Source organism: Phyllostomus discolor, chromosome 9 (genome assembly GCF_004126475.2).
Source record: "Phyllostomus discolor isolate MPI-MPIP mPhyDis1 chromosome 9, mPhyDis1.pri.v3, whole genome shotgun sequence".
Taxonomy (NCBI): domain Eukaryota; kingdom Metazoa; phylum Chordata; class Mammalia; order Chiroptera; family Phyllostomidae; genus Phyllostomus; species Phyllostomus discolor.
Genome location: NC_040911.2, coordinates 48,863,628 through 48,879,514, shown reverse-complemented (window position 1 = coordinate 48,879,514; position 15,887 = coordinate 48,863,628). Strand labels below are relative to the sequence as shown.

The following is a 15,887-nucleotide window of genomic DNA, read 5'->3' as shown; positions in this document are numbered from 1 at the left end:
AGTCTCTTAATTCCTACATTATTTCCAATAGCCCATAGGGTAATTCCAGAGGTATTTAGTATGGAATATAGTGATTTCTGCAGTTTTTCATTCTTGTCATCCGTCATTTCCTCCTCTTAGCCATGATAAACTCATTGCTATTTTCTAAATGTTACACCTTCTCTTGTCACCCTTGCCATTGCATATTCTGTTTCTTCTTTCTGAAAATTTTCATTCCCTTAGCCTCATACACATTTATTGGTTCTTCTAAACACAAATCTCTATTAGTTCCGCTAAAGCCTTTTAATTTCAACTCACGTCTCTACCTCCTGTGTTCATTGTGCATACTTCTGCATTTACCATTCTGTCTGGTAGTTATTTGCTTATAAGTTTTTTTTGCTTCTAATTTCTAATCTCACAAGCAAGATCTACAGCTCACACTCACATATGAATCCTTAATACCCATTTCCTGGTTCCTAGTACGTGCTCAATACATATTTGTTAAATGAGTCTAATGAAACGTAGGCGATAAACATTTACATAATGGATGGCAGTGATCAGTGGTCTTTAGGAATGTGTACTATCTGTCCTTATCAAGTAAGTCATAACTCCATAAGGGAGTAGAGCTAGAAAGCTAAAAGAACTGGAAGAAATAAAAATAAGACACTTGAGTGGATTCTTACATATTTTGTGACATAGTAAATAAGATCTTTTGTGATGCTGTATAGAGGGTTTTTTTTGTTTTTCTTTTTTATGTAAGCAAGTAGATTTTAATTCTTAGCTTTTCAACATGTCATCGGAGCAGAGTGGCAGTGCCAAAATCCTAGAAATCAGATAACTTTAAAAATGCGTCTGTCTTAAAATGCATTATAGGATTTTATCTTCCTACTGTTTTTTAGTTCTTTATTAAATTACTGAAATTGCCATGGTATTGTAGAATCCCAGAGTTCTTAAATGTTATCTTCACCAACTAATATCAGTGTTTTAATATCTGGACTTAGGCTTAACAGATGTTTACATCTCTGAACATAGAACAACTGATGGGAAAAAAGCATTATCAATAATTTACATAAATGACCCAATATGTATGGATAATTTATAATTTTTAATATTTAGCTTATCTAAATGCTTTATGTAGTATTTGTCATTGATTTTTTTCAGTAATTTTTATACTTTCATTTTTCTCCCTCAAATGAAACAATAAAAGGATCAGAGATCAAGAAGTCCCAGAGGATGTACAAATCAGGCCAGAGGATATTCCTTCAGATCCCAATATCAGTAATTCCAGTGTCAATCTGGAAAACACTATGGAAGATCATGCCAACACTACTAGGAAGTCTCCAGGTGAAATAAATGTTCCAATGGACAGTTCTTTACTTTGTACTTTGTCCTCAGACTCTCATCAGGAAGCAGCTAGTAATGAAAATGATAAAAAACCTGGTAACTACAAATCTACATTATGGCCAGAGGTTGGCGCCAGTTCACAACAGTCTGCTCTCTTAGATCAGGAATTATACAACTCCTTCCATTTCTGGAGGACTCCTCTTCCTGAAATAGATCTAGATATAGAGCTTGAGCAGAGCTCTGGGAATACACTCAACCCAGAGAGACCAGAAGAAACACCTGAAATAACCATACCAGGTTCTTCAAACATCACTATGGCCACCAGAAAGGAGCTTGAAGAAATGATAGAAAATCTGGAGCCACATATTGATGATCCAGATGTTAGAGGTATGAAAAATTCAGTCAAGTTCTTTTTGCTAAAGTTGATATAAAATATTATTTTCTGACCTTCCCCCCCCCAGAAAAACTGCCTTATTAAATATAAATTTAATGCCTTGTCTTGATAAATATATGACTTTTAGGAAATATCACTTAGATAAGCTCATCACTATGTTCGTAACTGTCGAATGCATAGGATTGTTGATTTACAAATCTCTGAAATTTTCACAGTCATTCAAACAGTGTTTCACATTTACAATTTTAATCTTGTCATGGTTTAACTATTTTGCTCTGGGTCTTTTCAGCTTTTTTATGAAATAGCAGTGGATGCAGTGTTTTTCAAGGAAGAACCACAGTTTACTAATAGGCAAAAGAAACCAATTTTCTTATGGAATATGATGTGTTTTAAGAGCCATAGATGCCTGTAAGGGTTGATTAGATTACTTTTCAGTTCTGACTCTTTTCCATTGGGTTGCACATGTGTATTACCTTGATTCTTTAATTTTGAATGACAGCCTGAAAGAAAGTTGTTCTGTGTTCAAATCAAAACTTGCCTTTTATTAGGTGTAATGTGTTGTAGTGTGTGGGAAATGAGGTGTCCTGAAGCAGTCCCCATTGTTCTGCTGGCTAGGGCTTAGAAAGTGGTTAAAATCCTGGGGACAGGACCTGATACAGATATTATCTTTCTGCTCCTTTGGGGACTAAGGTCTTCTTAATGACTTTCATAACTTTATTCAGTGAAATCTGAGATACTATTTGGAACAAAAATAATTTGACACATTTTATAATTAGAAGTCTTTACAACTAATACCACTTTGTAGAAATTTTTTTTGGCCTTGTTCTAAACGCTAAAATTTATGAACTGTTGGTTTGCTCAGTGTTGGTAAATACCCATTTTTAAATCAGATAAAGATTGTTTCCAGCCAAGATGGAGCTGTAGGTGGGTACACTTTGCCCCCTTGCACAACCGAAAGAATGACAACAACAAATTTAAAAAGAAAAAATAACCAGAACTGCCAGAAAATCACACTGTATGGAAGTCCGACAACCAAGGAGTTAAAGAAGAAATATTCATCCAGACCAGTAGGAGAGGTGGAGACGGGCAGCTGAGGTGGAGGACTCAAGGCAAGGTGGCTGCTGGCAAAGCAGGTGGTCCCACATTTGCATACAGATAAACCGGAAGGAACAACTGGGGAGTGAGACAGACCATGCACCCCAGGGTTCCAGTGAGTGGAAATAAAGCCTCAAAACCTCTGACTGATTCAGAACATGTGAGAGTTGCAGTGATGGGAGGAACTCCCAGCCTCACAGGAGAGTTCTTTGGAGAGGCTCACAGGGTCTTAGAATATACACAAACCCACCCACCCAGGAATCAGCACCAGAAGGGCCCATTTGCTTGTAGTGGCAGAGGAAGTGACTGCAAACCAGCAGAAAGCTGAGCTAGTGGCATTGTTCCCTCTCAAACCCCTCCCCCACATACAGCACCACAAGGCAGCAGCGTGGGTTACACCACCCTGGCGAATACCTAAGGCTCTGGTCCCTTACTGTATAACAGGCATGCCAAGTCAAAACAACAACAACAAAAAACAGCCCAAGTGAAAGAACAGATCAAAGCTCCAGAAAAAATACACCTTAAGCAATGAAGAAATAGCCAACCCATCAGATGCAGAGTTCAAAACAATGGTAATTAGGATGTTCACAGAAATGGTTGAGTATGGTCCCAAAATAGAGGAAGTGAAGGCTATGAAAAGTGAAATAAAGGAAAATGTGTAGGAAACCAACAGTGATGGGAAGGAAACCAGGACTCAAATCAACAGTTTGGAGCAGAAGGAAGAAATAAACATTCAACTGGAACAGAATGAAGAAACAGGAATTCAAAAAAACTAGGAGAGGCTTAGGAACCTTCAGGACAACTTTAAACATTCCAACATCCGAATCATAGGGGTGCAAGAAGGAGAAGAGGAAGAACAAGAAATCGAAAACTTACTTGAAAAAATAATGAAGAAGAACTTCCCTAATCTGGCAAAGGAAATAGACTTAAGGAAGTCCAGGAAGCTCAGAGAGTCCCAAAGAAGCTGTATCCAAGGAAGCACACACCAAGGCACATCATAATTACATTACCCAAGATTAAAGATAAGGAGAGAATCTTAGAAGCAATGAGAGCAAAGGAAACAATTACCTACAAAGGAGTTCCCATAAGACTATCAGCTGATTTCTCAAAAGAAACCTTATAGGCAAGAAGGGGTTGGAAAGGAGTATTCAAAGTCATGAAAGGCAAGGACCTACATCCAAGATTACTCGATCCAGCAAAGCTATCATTCAGAATGGAAGGGCAGATAAAGTGCTTCCCAGATAAGGTCAGGTTAAAGGAGTTCATCATCACCAAGCCCTTATTCTAAGAAATGTTAAAGGGACTTACCTAAGAAAAAGAAGGTGTTCAAAAATACAATAAGTAAAATCACAACAAACTCAAAACTATGAACAACTGAACTTAAAACAAAGACAAAAACAAACTAAGCAAACAACTAGAAACAGGAACAGATTCACAGAAATGAAGATCACATGGAAGGTTATCAAGCGGGGATGGGGGAGGGAGAGGGAAGAATTCGGGGAAAGGTATAGAGAATAAGTAGCATAAATGGTAGGTACAAAACAGACAGGGGGAGGTTAAGAATAGTATAGGAAATGGAGAAGCCAAAGAACTTATATGTGTGAACTATGGACATGAACTAAGGTGGTGGAATGATGGTGGGAGGGGGCTGCAGGGCGGAGGGGAATGAAGGGGAGAAAAAAATGAGACAACAGAATAACATAATCAATAAAATATATTTCAAAAGAAAATAAAAACCCATTGTTTAAAAAAGCTAAAATACAAAATATAGTAGATAAAATGATAACCTTCAATATCCCTCTAAAACATATAAAAGCTTGTGTTCAGACTTTGAAAACTGTATTAATGTCAGTTAAGTTAGCAGTTTTCTTTACTTGGCTTTAATTTATCATGATTTTTTAAAAATTTCCTGTTACCATTTTATATTTGGAGAAAAATGATTTGATTAAAGGCAAATTACATATTGGGTTTTTTAAAAGATTTTATTTCTTTATTTTTAGAGAGGGAAAGGAGGGAGATAGAGAGAAACATCAATGTGTGGTTGCTGGGGGTTATGGCCTGCAAACCCAGGCATGTACCCTGGCTGGGAATTGAACCTGCGACACTTTGGTTTGCAGCCCACGCTCAATCCACTGAGCTACGCCAGCCAGGGCTAAATTACATATTCTTGATTGTTGAAAGTTAATTTAACTGACAGATGGTCAGTTTCTTTTTTTTTTTTAAGGTTTATTGGGACATAATCAGTAAAATTTAGCCTCCAAGGACAGTTCTGTGAGATCTGACAAACATAACAGTTGTGGGTAACCACCACCACAGTCAAGATACAGAATAGTTCCATCACCCCAGAGCATTCCCTTTTCCTCTTTATAGTCAATCCTTTCTTCCCTGCCCAGCTTCTGTCAACCTGTTTTACGTCCCCATGATCTTGCTTGCTGCGGAATACCACATACATAGAATCAAGCAATGACAAACCTTTTTGTGAGTCTGACTTCTATCACTTAGCACTGTGTATTTCAGATTTATCCTTGTTTTATGTATCAGTAGTTCATTCTTTTTTATTCTGAAACAAGGGCAAGAGCAGAGGAGTGAATATTTTCAGTAGCAGATCCTGTTTTTTATCTCTCATGGTAGATTTCTTTTTTTAATCCTCATCCAAGGACACACTTAATTGATTTTAGAGAGGGGAAGGGAGGGAGAGAAATATCGATGTGGGAGAGAAACACTGATAAGTTACCTCTCGTATGTGCCCCTACTGGGGACCAAACCCTCAACCTAGGCATGTGCCCTGACCAGGAATCAAACCCATGACCCTTTGGTTTACAGATGACACTTGAGCCAATAGAGCCACATCAACCAAGGTTTATCGTAGGTTGATTTTTATGATAACCTTAGAGTTTCACTTTCTTTGTTTATTCCTCAGTTGTGGCTTCTGTCATTTATTTATTTTGTACCCTACTGAACCAGCATTTTCATTTTATGACAACGTGATGAGGTAGCAAGTACTGAGGTTTTTGTTTTGTTTGACAAATTAGAATATTCATCAAAATCTTGCCTTTGGCCCTGGCTGGCATAGCTCAGTGGATTGAGCGCAGGCTGCGAACCAGGCATGGCAGGTTCGATTCCCAGTCAGGGCACATGCCTAGGTTGCAGGCCATGGCCCCCAGCAACCGCACATTGATGTTTCTCTCTCCCTTCCCTCTCTAAAAATAAATAAATCTTTTTAAAAATGGTCTTTAAAAAAAATATCTTGCCTTTGTAGTCTCTCTCCATCCCTCCACTCTGTCACCCCAGGATGAGGAGAATTGAGAGACAGAATTACATTTAAAACTAAAGATGTTCATAGATGAGGATAGTCAAATTTTTTTAAAGATTTTATTTATTTATGTTTAGAGAGAAGGGAAGGGATGGAGAAAGAAGGAGAGAAATGTCAGTGTGCTACAGAAACATTGATGGGTTGCCTCTCTCATGCTCTGAACTGGGGACCTGGCCCACAACCCTAGGCATGTACCCTGACTGGGAATCAAACCGGTGACCTTTTGGTTTGTGGGATGATGCCCAACTCACTAAACCACAGCAGTCAGGATGAGGATGGTCAATTCTTCATAAATTTTTGTCTTTACAGTTTTTAGCTTTTTGTTTAAATATTATTATTTATAAACTTAAGTTCTATTCAGTTTATCAAACTTCAGTAACTTTCATACTTTGTTTTTCTTACATTTCAGTTTTATGGGAAAAGGCTTTAAACCTGTTCTGGGAGTACCTTCTAGTTCCCTGACACACAGTAGGCACTTAAAAAGTACTGAAATATTGAATAACTAATTTTTTAAAATAAATAAGCTAAAAGTGACATGTATAGTTTGCTTTTTAAAGATTTACAGCCCTGGCTGTAAATGTGTGGCTCGGTTGGGCATCGTCTGCAAACCTAAAAGGTCATGGGTTTGATACCTGTCGGGGCACATGGCTGGACTGTAGGATCAGTCCCCTTTGGGGCATATACAAAAGGCAACCAATTGATGTTTCTCTCTCATATCAATGTTTCTTTCCCTTCTTTTCTCCCTCCCTTCTTCTCTCTAAACCCTCTCTCCTTTCCTCTTTCTCTAAAAGCAATGAAAAAATGTCCTCCAGTGAGGATAAAAAAATAGTAAAAATAAAAAGGCCTACATGTACATGTAAGTTTCAGTATATGACTGCATTTTCAGAAGATGGCTACTAATACTATGTTTGACTGAAAGTTGTATTGTAAAATTATAACAAAACAATTGTTATAAAATTATAACAATTGGGAGATTTCAACACAAAGATTCCATTGTGAGTTAAATCACTTCTCTTTCTAATTTACCTCTTAAATTAAACCTGCTGTTTTTTATTTGTCATGTTGTTTCTGTCCATTACGATAGCTTTTATAACATATCCATTGATTGACTGATTTATCATTACTTATCGAACACCTCTATGTGCCTGATACTCTCCTGTGTACTAAACATGTAGCAGCAACAAACCAGACAAAAATCCCAGCCTCACAGAGCGCAGAAGGGTGAGACAGCCCATTAACTGCCTGCTTTTTGAGTGTTCTGCAGTGAAACGTTGCTGGGCAGTGTTGGGGATATTCTGCTTAGACTACAGAATTCTTAAGCATTTGATTTTTATTGAAACCTGAGGGCATGTTTAATCCTTGTTAATTTCATAGTTAATCAAAAATTTACTATGCTTTAATTTTCTATAGTGTTAGATGGTGTTTTGAGTTTTTAGAGGGATACACCTTAGTTTTAGATGCTTTTTCTTTTCTAATCTGTGATTGTGGGTGGTCATTTTCTTCAAATTGTCAGGAAATGTCTACCTTTTTGAAAGGTAGAACTCTAAGGCAAAATAGAAACTAAATTTTGATCAGGGACCAAACTAGTTACATTGCGAGTATAAATTTTTTCTTGACAGTTGGGCAGTAAGATCTGAGAGGCACCACCCAGAGAAACCCTTGCAAGGCGAACTTCAGCTTTTGTAGGCCTCGGGGCTACCTGTTCTTTCCCTCGTCACTGATGGGTGGCACATATCATGGAGGGGAAAGCAAAACTTGGGGTTTTTTTAAATTTTAAGGCAGCCTTTGTTTCACAATTTAACTCTTGCTTTCCATGCATTGATTTTTTGTGTGTGTGAAATTTGGCCAAAAACTTTTAAGTTGTTTTCCAGACTATAATGAAATACTCCTTTTTAGAAAAATAAAGCCCTTTCTGAGCTAGAAATAGATACTACATGAAAGGCCAAAAGGGAAGTGGTAAAATATGAAGAAGGTGCAAGAGATCCTCTTTTCCAAAATACTTCGGGAATGTGAGGTTTTTCTGTCTTTGTCCAGGACAGTTTCAGATCCCTGGCATTTAGGATTGCCAGCTGAGTCAGGGATGGGTTTGAGCAGTGCCCACATAGGATGGGTGGTGCCAGCTTGCTTCACCACAGCTAGGTTCATAGATTACAAAAGGAAAAATGGCCCAAGCTCACGAAATACAGATTTCTTTTCCAGTTTTTTAGGCTCAGTGGAAGAATTGGGCCCTTTTGACAGTCATGGTCAGAAAAATCATATTGTTCACTGACTAAAATTAATAAAGTATAGGAAATTTGTGACTAAACCACCAGTAAAGTTTGTGGAAAAGTTAGAGATTATAAAGGTCTAGCTCTGCTGTACCAGCTGCTTCAGGGCAGGGGTAAAACTCAGTTTCAAGGTGGACCCTATTTCTGAGAACAAATTACTACAGTTATGTTTTTTCACAAACCTGTGGTTAAATGAGCTCTGGTTCCTGGGATTACAGTTAGATTGCAAGAAAGTCGAGATCTTTATAAAGATCCAATTGTTTAGTTTTTTAAAAATTTGTTGTGGTGGTATATCCTACTAAAATTTCAGCATTAGCCAAGGGTTAGATTCCACCTTATTCTCTGATGGAGAATGTAAGCATCATGTTTCCTGAGGAATCAGCATTAGTCTGTATCTTCATGATCTTTATATCAATTTTTTGAAGAAACTAATTTCAAAGTGTTACTCATTTAAACTTTTATGAATGTACAAACCTGAAGATGAAACTTAATATAGTTCATTTAGAGATAAATGATCTATATGAGGCATTTTCTGTGAAAGACTGATTTATTAGTTACTTCCTAGGGAATACCATCAAGATGTATTATGGATATCTGTCTGTCTCTTCCTCTCTCTCTCTCTTTCTCTCTCCCTCTCTTATACACACCTCCCCCCATGAATTTTATGTGGGACAAAACATTTTAACCTTTATGTATTGTACAGTGTACTTTAATACTATTTTTATTTTGTTTTGGGAACTTGAAATTTGATTCCAGAAAGGGGAGCTAATGTAATGAAAAAGATTAGAACACAATGCAGCTGAAATTCTCAAAAGAATGAGTATTTTTTTCATGAGTAACTTCATGATTAAACACCTCAGTTTGCATACTTAATTTAGCAAATAATGACCTAATAAACCAGAACCTCATCATATATGTTTCCTGTAACCCTATTGCCAGGTACTCCATATACTTAGACTAGAGTTTTATAAATGTGTCAGTATAGTAGTAGGTTATCTTAATTAAATGGGTACTCTGCTTTAGGGACACACTTTCTAATCTTTGTACTAAATAAATTCAAAGTTAAAATTTTATAAATTGTTGTATTTTTGAGTATCCAGGTGGATTGTTACCTGAAGTAATGCTAACAATATTTTTTGTTAAATTTCTCATTTGTGGGGGAAGAAAGAATGGCTTACCTCAGTTTTGAGTCACTTTTATAAAGACGAATAACTCAAAACATAGACAGTGCTACTTGCCAGATTTAAGAACTTGGTAAGTTGTCAGTTTGGTTTGCTGCAAGCAACACAGCGCTCATTTGGGATCCCTGTGTTTGGGACAAGTCACTGATTTCATTTTCAAAAAGAATTAGAAAGAGAAAATAAACTGGAAAAAGATATTAGATGTTTAAATGTTAACTGCAACAAAAATCTTTGTAATTACGATTGTTTTATGTTGGCAGGGTTTGTAAAGTGACTGCTCTTCTGCTAAAATAGCTTAGTAAGTAAGTCTTATAAGTTTAATTCATACACTACCAAAACCTAGTTAACTCACACTGAAATTGACTCCTTTTAATAAACTGGAGGTACCTCCAAAACTAGATAGCATTTCTCTTTTCATACTAACGCAGAATAATGTACAGTAGTGTATAAATATTTTTAATCTTATGGAAGCATATTAGTTTTCTACTTTTTTTCTCTTGAAGAACTAATGATTTACTATGGTAGAGTTTATTTTCCAGCTTTTTGGTGGCAGTGTCAAAAAGTATACATTTCATTGATAATATATAATGCAAATGGAGAAGAAACTTTGAAGCATATTGTAATTCTTCCACTTATTATCCTTTCCTTATTCTGCCTATAGCACAAGTGGATGTGCTGTCTGCTGCACTGCGCGCTTCCAGTCTGGATGCTCGCGAAGACGCCAGTGATGTGGAGAAGAAAAGTGATGTGCAAGATGATCTGGGCGTCAGTGAGCTGCCAAACTGTAAAATAAATCATGATGCCTCCGTGCCTTTAATCAGCGATGCTGTTGAGGTAACAGACTCAGTCAAGTGTTTATCAAGTGAGAGCAGTTTGAAACAGAAGTGTTTCACTGGGGATTAATTGTAGCTAATCACTTTCTAGTTAGTACATTCTGTTTGTTGCTGATTTTCTCAGCTCTCCCTTTTGCGTAAAGTAAAAGTAGTTGTCACCACATCCTATCTTTGTGACGTTAGTATCATGTTCAGTGCTTGGAAAAGTAAATCCTAATCCTGTCTACATGACCATTTTAGTTAGTAGCCTCAATGTTAATGTAGCTCACTGCAGTGAAATAGTCTTACTGGAAACAAAGCCCTTTATCAAGAATAATTAACTTTTTCCTTTTCTTTTTGGAGAGGTGCTTTGTTTCTGATCGGACCATTTCACTGCAGCAAGCAACACAGTATTCTGAGCAGAAGATCGGGACTTGAGGCCATGTTGCGGAGGGCCAGTGGCATTATCTGGACTCTGGAGTGTGAGGGTGGGTACTGTTACTAGCATCATCTTCACTGTATACTTGGAGCTGTTCTGTATGATCCTTAAATTCCTACCACATTTCCACCAAGCCAGCATCATTTGTTAATCAGTATTTCTGACCCCTTGTTTCAATAAACAGGGAGAAGGAATACACCACTGAATGCCAGAATCAAATGGTCACAGATCAGAGTAGCTTGAATGAAAAGCTCAGGAAAGAATGCCTACAAGCATATATTGGGGATGGCAAGAAGGTTTTTAGACCTTTAGTGGATTTCTGTTTTGTTTTTTCTTGGTGACATCTAGTATATTAGAAATTTTGTATAATGGTGATGCAGAATGAAACCCTGACCACTAATTATCATTGGAGATTTGAATACTGTGATATCTTTGCATTTTGGAAGGTGTTTTGTTTTATTTTGTGTTTTTGTTTTATGTTAAAAAGGTACATTTGTGAAATGAGGAATAGCCAAGACTAGCAACAGTAGGAGAATAATTACATATGACATCCCAAGGCTTTTAAAACAGTTGACCAAAAGCACCTTCTCTCTGTACTATTTTATAAATAAACTAATTTTAGATATTTGGGCCATTTCAAATTTAGTTCCAAATTTTTAATTATTTTTATTCTGAAGTTCTTTTTCATACACATGACATCCTATTCAGCAAGTTTAAGGCAAGGGAAGTTCTTATGAGGCCTTATGTATATTTATAAACTTTTAAAAGCATGAAGAATTTATATGTATTTGTATCTTTGGCAGCCTCAAAAGGTAAGTAACTTAGTAAGGTAGTTTAAATGAAGGAAATTTGTTAGATGGCTCAATTTTTTAAGTAAATATTTTTTCCTAACAGAATATGGAGACCACCCTTCGCTATATTCATAATGACTCAGACTTGAGCACCAGTAGCAGTTTTAGCCCTGATGAGGAAAGGAGATCTAAAGTGCAAGTAAGTGACCAAAACTGCTTTATTTGGTGTGGCTGTTGTTAATTCCTCTTTTAAAGCAATTTCTCACTGAATTTTGTCCTTTTTTATAATGAGTTTTAAAAATTAAGACTCTGGCTGGTGTGACTCAATGGATTAAGTGCCGGTCTGCAAATCCAAAGGTCACTGGTTCCTAGTCAGGGCACATGCCTGAGTTGAGGGCCAGGTCCCCAGTTGGGGGTGTGTGAGAAGCAACCACACATTGATGGTTCTCTCCCCCTCCTTTTTCCCTCCCTTTCCGTCTCTCTAAAAATAAATAAAATCTTTAAAATAAATTAAGACTAGTATATCATGCTTTCAACAAGGAAATTCAAATAGTAGAATAAAGTAGCAAAAAATGTTCCTCTTTTCACACCTGTTATCCCATTCTTTTTATTCAGAGTAACCACAGATCATAGTTTCTTCTGTATATCTTCATAAATTTATTGTGACTATATAAAACTTATTGTAGGTATATGTGTACCCCTTTTTGTTTTTCAAAGACAAATTTTTGCCCTGCCTGGGAGAGCTTTCCATATGAGCACATAAGGCCTCCCTCCCAACAGCAGCACAGCATCCACATGTCCTACTCCAATAGAACTGTTACAGAACAAACAAGGGAGGGGGGGGCCTGGGAAGATATACTGTTATTGAAAGAAGCCCCCAGATCCGTTATGTCTGCCGCCAGAGGAAAGACGTCTCTCAATGCCAGAAATTCATGAAAAGGAAAGGAAATGTTTATTTAATGCTCTACAAACTTAAAATAGTAACCTAATGTCTTTATCAAAAGACATTATCAAATCCTAAAGTCCCTTTAAAACACCCACAGACACAGTCCTTCCTTCCCCCTTTTCCCAGTCCAGAGTATCGTATCTCAGGAAAGGAAATAGAAGACCATGGCTCAGGCAGTCCTCTGGTTATTCCCAGTTAGTACTCTATCTTGACTGGGAGACCTCCCTGGGTTCCTGGCACCCTCAGCTGTGTTGCCGGGATCTCTGCTAAAATCAGGTGGTGGTTCCCCCTTCTAAAGCTGCGGGGGTCCCCATTCTTCCCCACGGGCAAAGGCACGTGGTCCTCTCTCCCAGGGCTACAGGAGTCCCCACTCAGCAAAAACCACGTGCTTCTCTCCTCAACGGCTGCCATGTCTAGGTTTAAATCCCTGCACCAATCTTCCTCTGCAGCCCCATTTCCAACTCCTCCTACACTCAGACACACTTGCCTTCAATCTGCTGTGTTCTCCAGCTTTTCTGGTCACAGCATTGTGACCCATAGCATTGTGGGTCTGGGCAGCCTTCAGTCTTCTCCGAGCTCCCACACAGGTGCTGTAACTCGGGGGACCTGCCCCCCAGTCACATCTTGGGGGGAAATCCTTTTCCACCCCCCTGGCCTAGAGCATGGCCATAGCTATTTAGCATATCTAAGTGACCAGCCAAAGGCTATAGGTATGTTAAATGACCATGCCATGGATTAGCTGCAAAGCTGCCCTGCATGTTCTTGCTCTGTGTGCCCCTTCCCCCAACTCACACCTGTGGGGGAAGGAGTGAAGACATCTTAAAATCTCCTGGACACCTTGAGTTCTGGACCCCATTTTAAATGCCCATTTGGGGTCCCCCCCTCTTGGCTGCACCCTGTAACAGAAGGTGCCGGAACTCCAGTAGTTCCTTACATGCCAGCGGGTTTAGTTTTGTTGTCATATTGCAAGCAGTGTTACATTCATCATGATTATGCGTGTTATTTGCTTCTGGGACTATATCTTACTGTAAGTGGATTTCCTAGGTCAAATAGTATATGCTGTTTATTTTCATTGCTTCTATTTATTAAAAATGGGATTATAGTCTTGAAAATGTTCATAGTTTTTTAAAATATGCTTTCACCACTTACACTGGACACATAGTTTCAAGTCAGTACATACACATCGTCTCATTCTAATACATGCTGCTAACAGTGCACAAAGGTACCTGTAACCATATTCACTAAGTTAATCAACTTTCTTAATCTTTGCTAACATTGAAAGGTACTGGTCATATATTTTTTTAATCCTCACCTGAGAATATGTTTATTGATTTAGAGGAAGGGAGAAAGAGAGAAATATCGATGTAAAAGAGAAACATTGATCAGTTGCCTCCTATACACACCCCAACTGGGGACCAAACCCACAACCTTTTGGTGTACAGGACAGTGCTCCTGACCTGGGACTGGCTGTATTTTAATGTGTCTTTTAAATTTAAAAATCAATTATAATTGTCCTTTAAGCTGTTTTCTGTTTTAAGATCTTATTCATTGTTTTTCTCTTAGAGTTATTTTTATTTATATATGCAGTTCCCTTCAGCATGTTTTTCTTTTCAGTTATTAGATAACTGAAAATTTCAGATTGGGTTTTCTCTGCTATTTCAGATGCTAAGTTAAACTCATACATTTAAAAATAAGTTTACCTAATTTTATATCTACACTGTTCAAATTGCATCACTGCCCTGTCTCTCTCATCATAGGACGTTGTGCCTCAGGCTCTATTAGATCAGTACTTGTCTATGACTGACCCCTCTCGAGCACAGACAGTGGACACTGAAATTGCTAAGCACTGTGCGTATAGCCTCCCAGGCGTGGCCCTGACCCTCGGCAGGCAGAACTGGCACTGCCTAAGAGAGACTTATGAGACTCTGGCATCAGACATGCAGGTAAGTAAAACAGTCAAGGAATTAACAAGGATGCTCAGATAGAAGGCACAGTGTTTTGCCTTTCAGTACCTAATAGAATTTCTGTTCATGTTCTAGCAAGTTTCAAAGAGCTGTCTTTTTACATAGTCCAAGTTCCACAATTTTGCAATTTCTTTTTTATCTAAATACTAAAAATGATCACACTTGACATGTCTAAGTTCCTAATTTACAAATGTGCTATTGTCTAAAATTAGTTCTTAAGAATATAGGATTTAGTGTTCTCCCTAGAAACAGTGTTATAAATGCTTCTACTATTTTAAAACCTTCATAGAACTGTAGTATTATTATTGGCACAACTGAATTTTGAGCTTGTGAGTGACTCTGTGCAGGTGGGAGAAAGTTAATGGGAGCATGTGGGTTTGCTCCTCCCTGTACTGCACACCATCGCACCCTCTTTATTCCAAAAGAGCACAGAATATGAAACATTGACCCTCGGTCATTTGTCTGGATATCTGTGACTTTTGTCGTTCTTTTCCTAAGCTTTGTTGACTTAATTTCCTCTGCCACTAGGTATAATTTCCTTATACCAAACTTTTGCCTGCCTTCCACAAAACCTATTCCTTCATTGAAATCCATCTCAGTTTTTAAGAAAGCAGTCTAGTTAGACTAATTTGTACTGAGAAATGAATGATTTTCCCTGAGTTTCCAAGGAGTCAGTGCTGTTAACTCAGCAAGTTAAAAGTGAAAAGTGATCTTGCAAGACTGTAGTTGACATTCATCCTCTGACCTGTGAGGCTAGGAAACCAGGGTCTGGGCAGAGTGAATTTATCCCATGCTGACACACTTCTGTGGTAGGATTGGGCTTGTTTATGGGTAGACTATTGCTTAAGAATGTTGGATTTTGTTTCTCCCTAGAAAGGCCCAGTTCCCATAGAGTGCTTTATGTTTTTTATTAGTAGTTTTTCATCCTTATCCCACAGAATTCTGAGTTCTTGTGAGGCAAGTGCCGTGGGCTCTGGTGAACAGGAAAGCTCCAGGTGGACAGGCTTCAGGCCTCCTATCTCCTCCCCTCCATCAAAACATCTCTGCCTTTATCTGTTTAATATTCTGACCATGGATATAAATTTTTTCTCAAGAACTGGTTCTAGCCCTGGCTGGTGTGGCTTAGTGGATTGAGCTGCCTGCCTCTGAACCAAAGGGTCACTGGTTCGATTCCCCATCAGGGCACATGCCTGGGTTGCAGGCCAGGTCCCCCATTATGGGGCATGTGAGAAGCAACCAAAAATTGATGTTTCTCTCCATCTCTTTGTCCTTTCCTTACATTCTCTAAAAAATAAGTAAATAAAATCTTTTAATTAAAAAAAAAAGGACTGGTTCTATATTTGTGGTGGTATAAAACCTTTG

At 38.1% G+C, this 15,887-nt stretch overlaps 1 protein-coding gene across 3 annotated transcripts in view; it reads left to right on the top strand.

Annotated features, from left to right (window-relative positions):
* The window catches only part of PPP4R1 (protein phosphatase 4 regulatory subunit 1), a 77,185-nt gene that overhangs the window by 49,884 nt on the left and 11,414 nt on the right, over positions 1-15,887 (top strand). For all 3 annotated transcript variants that reach the window (XM_028523658.2, XM_028523659.2, XM_036009323.1), the window contains 4 exons: positions 1,187-1,710; positions 10,235-10,407; positions 11,719-11,814; positions 14,319-14,504. In XM_028523658.2, the coding sequence (XP_028379459.1) occupies positions 1,187-1,710; positions 10,235-10,407; positions 11,719-11,814; positions 14,319-14,504 (979 nt within the window). The remainder of the gene's footprint in view (positions 1-1,186; positions 1,711-10,234; positions 10,408-11,718; positions 11,815-14,318; positions 14,505-15,887) is intronic.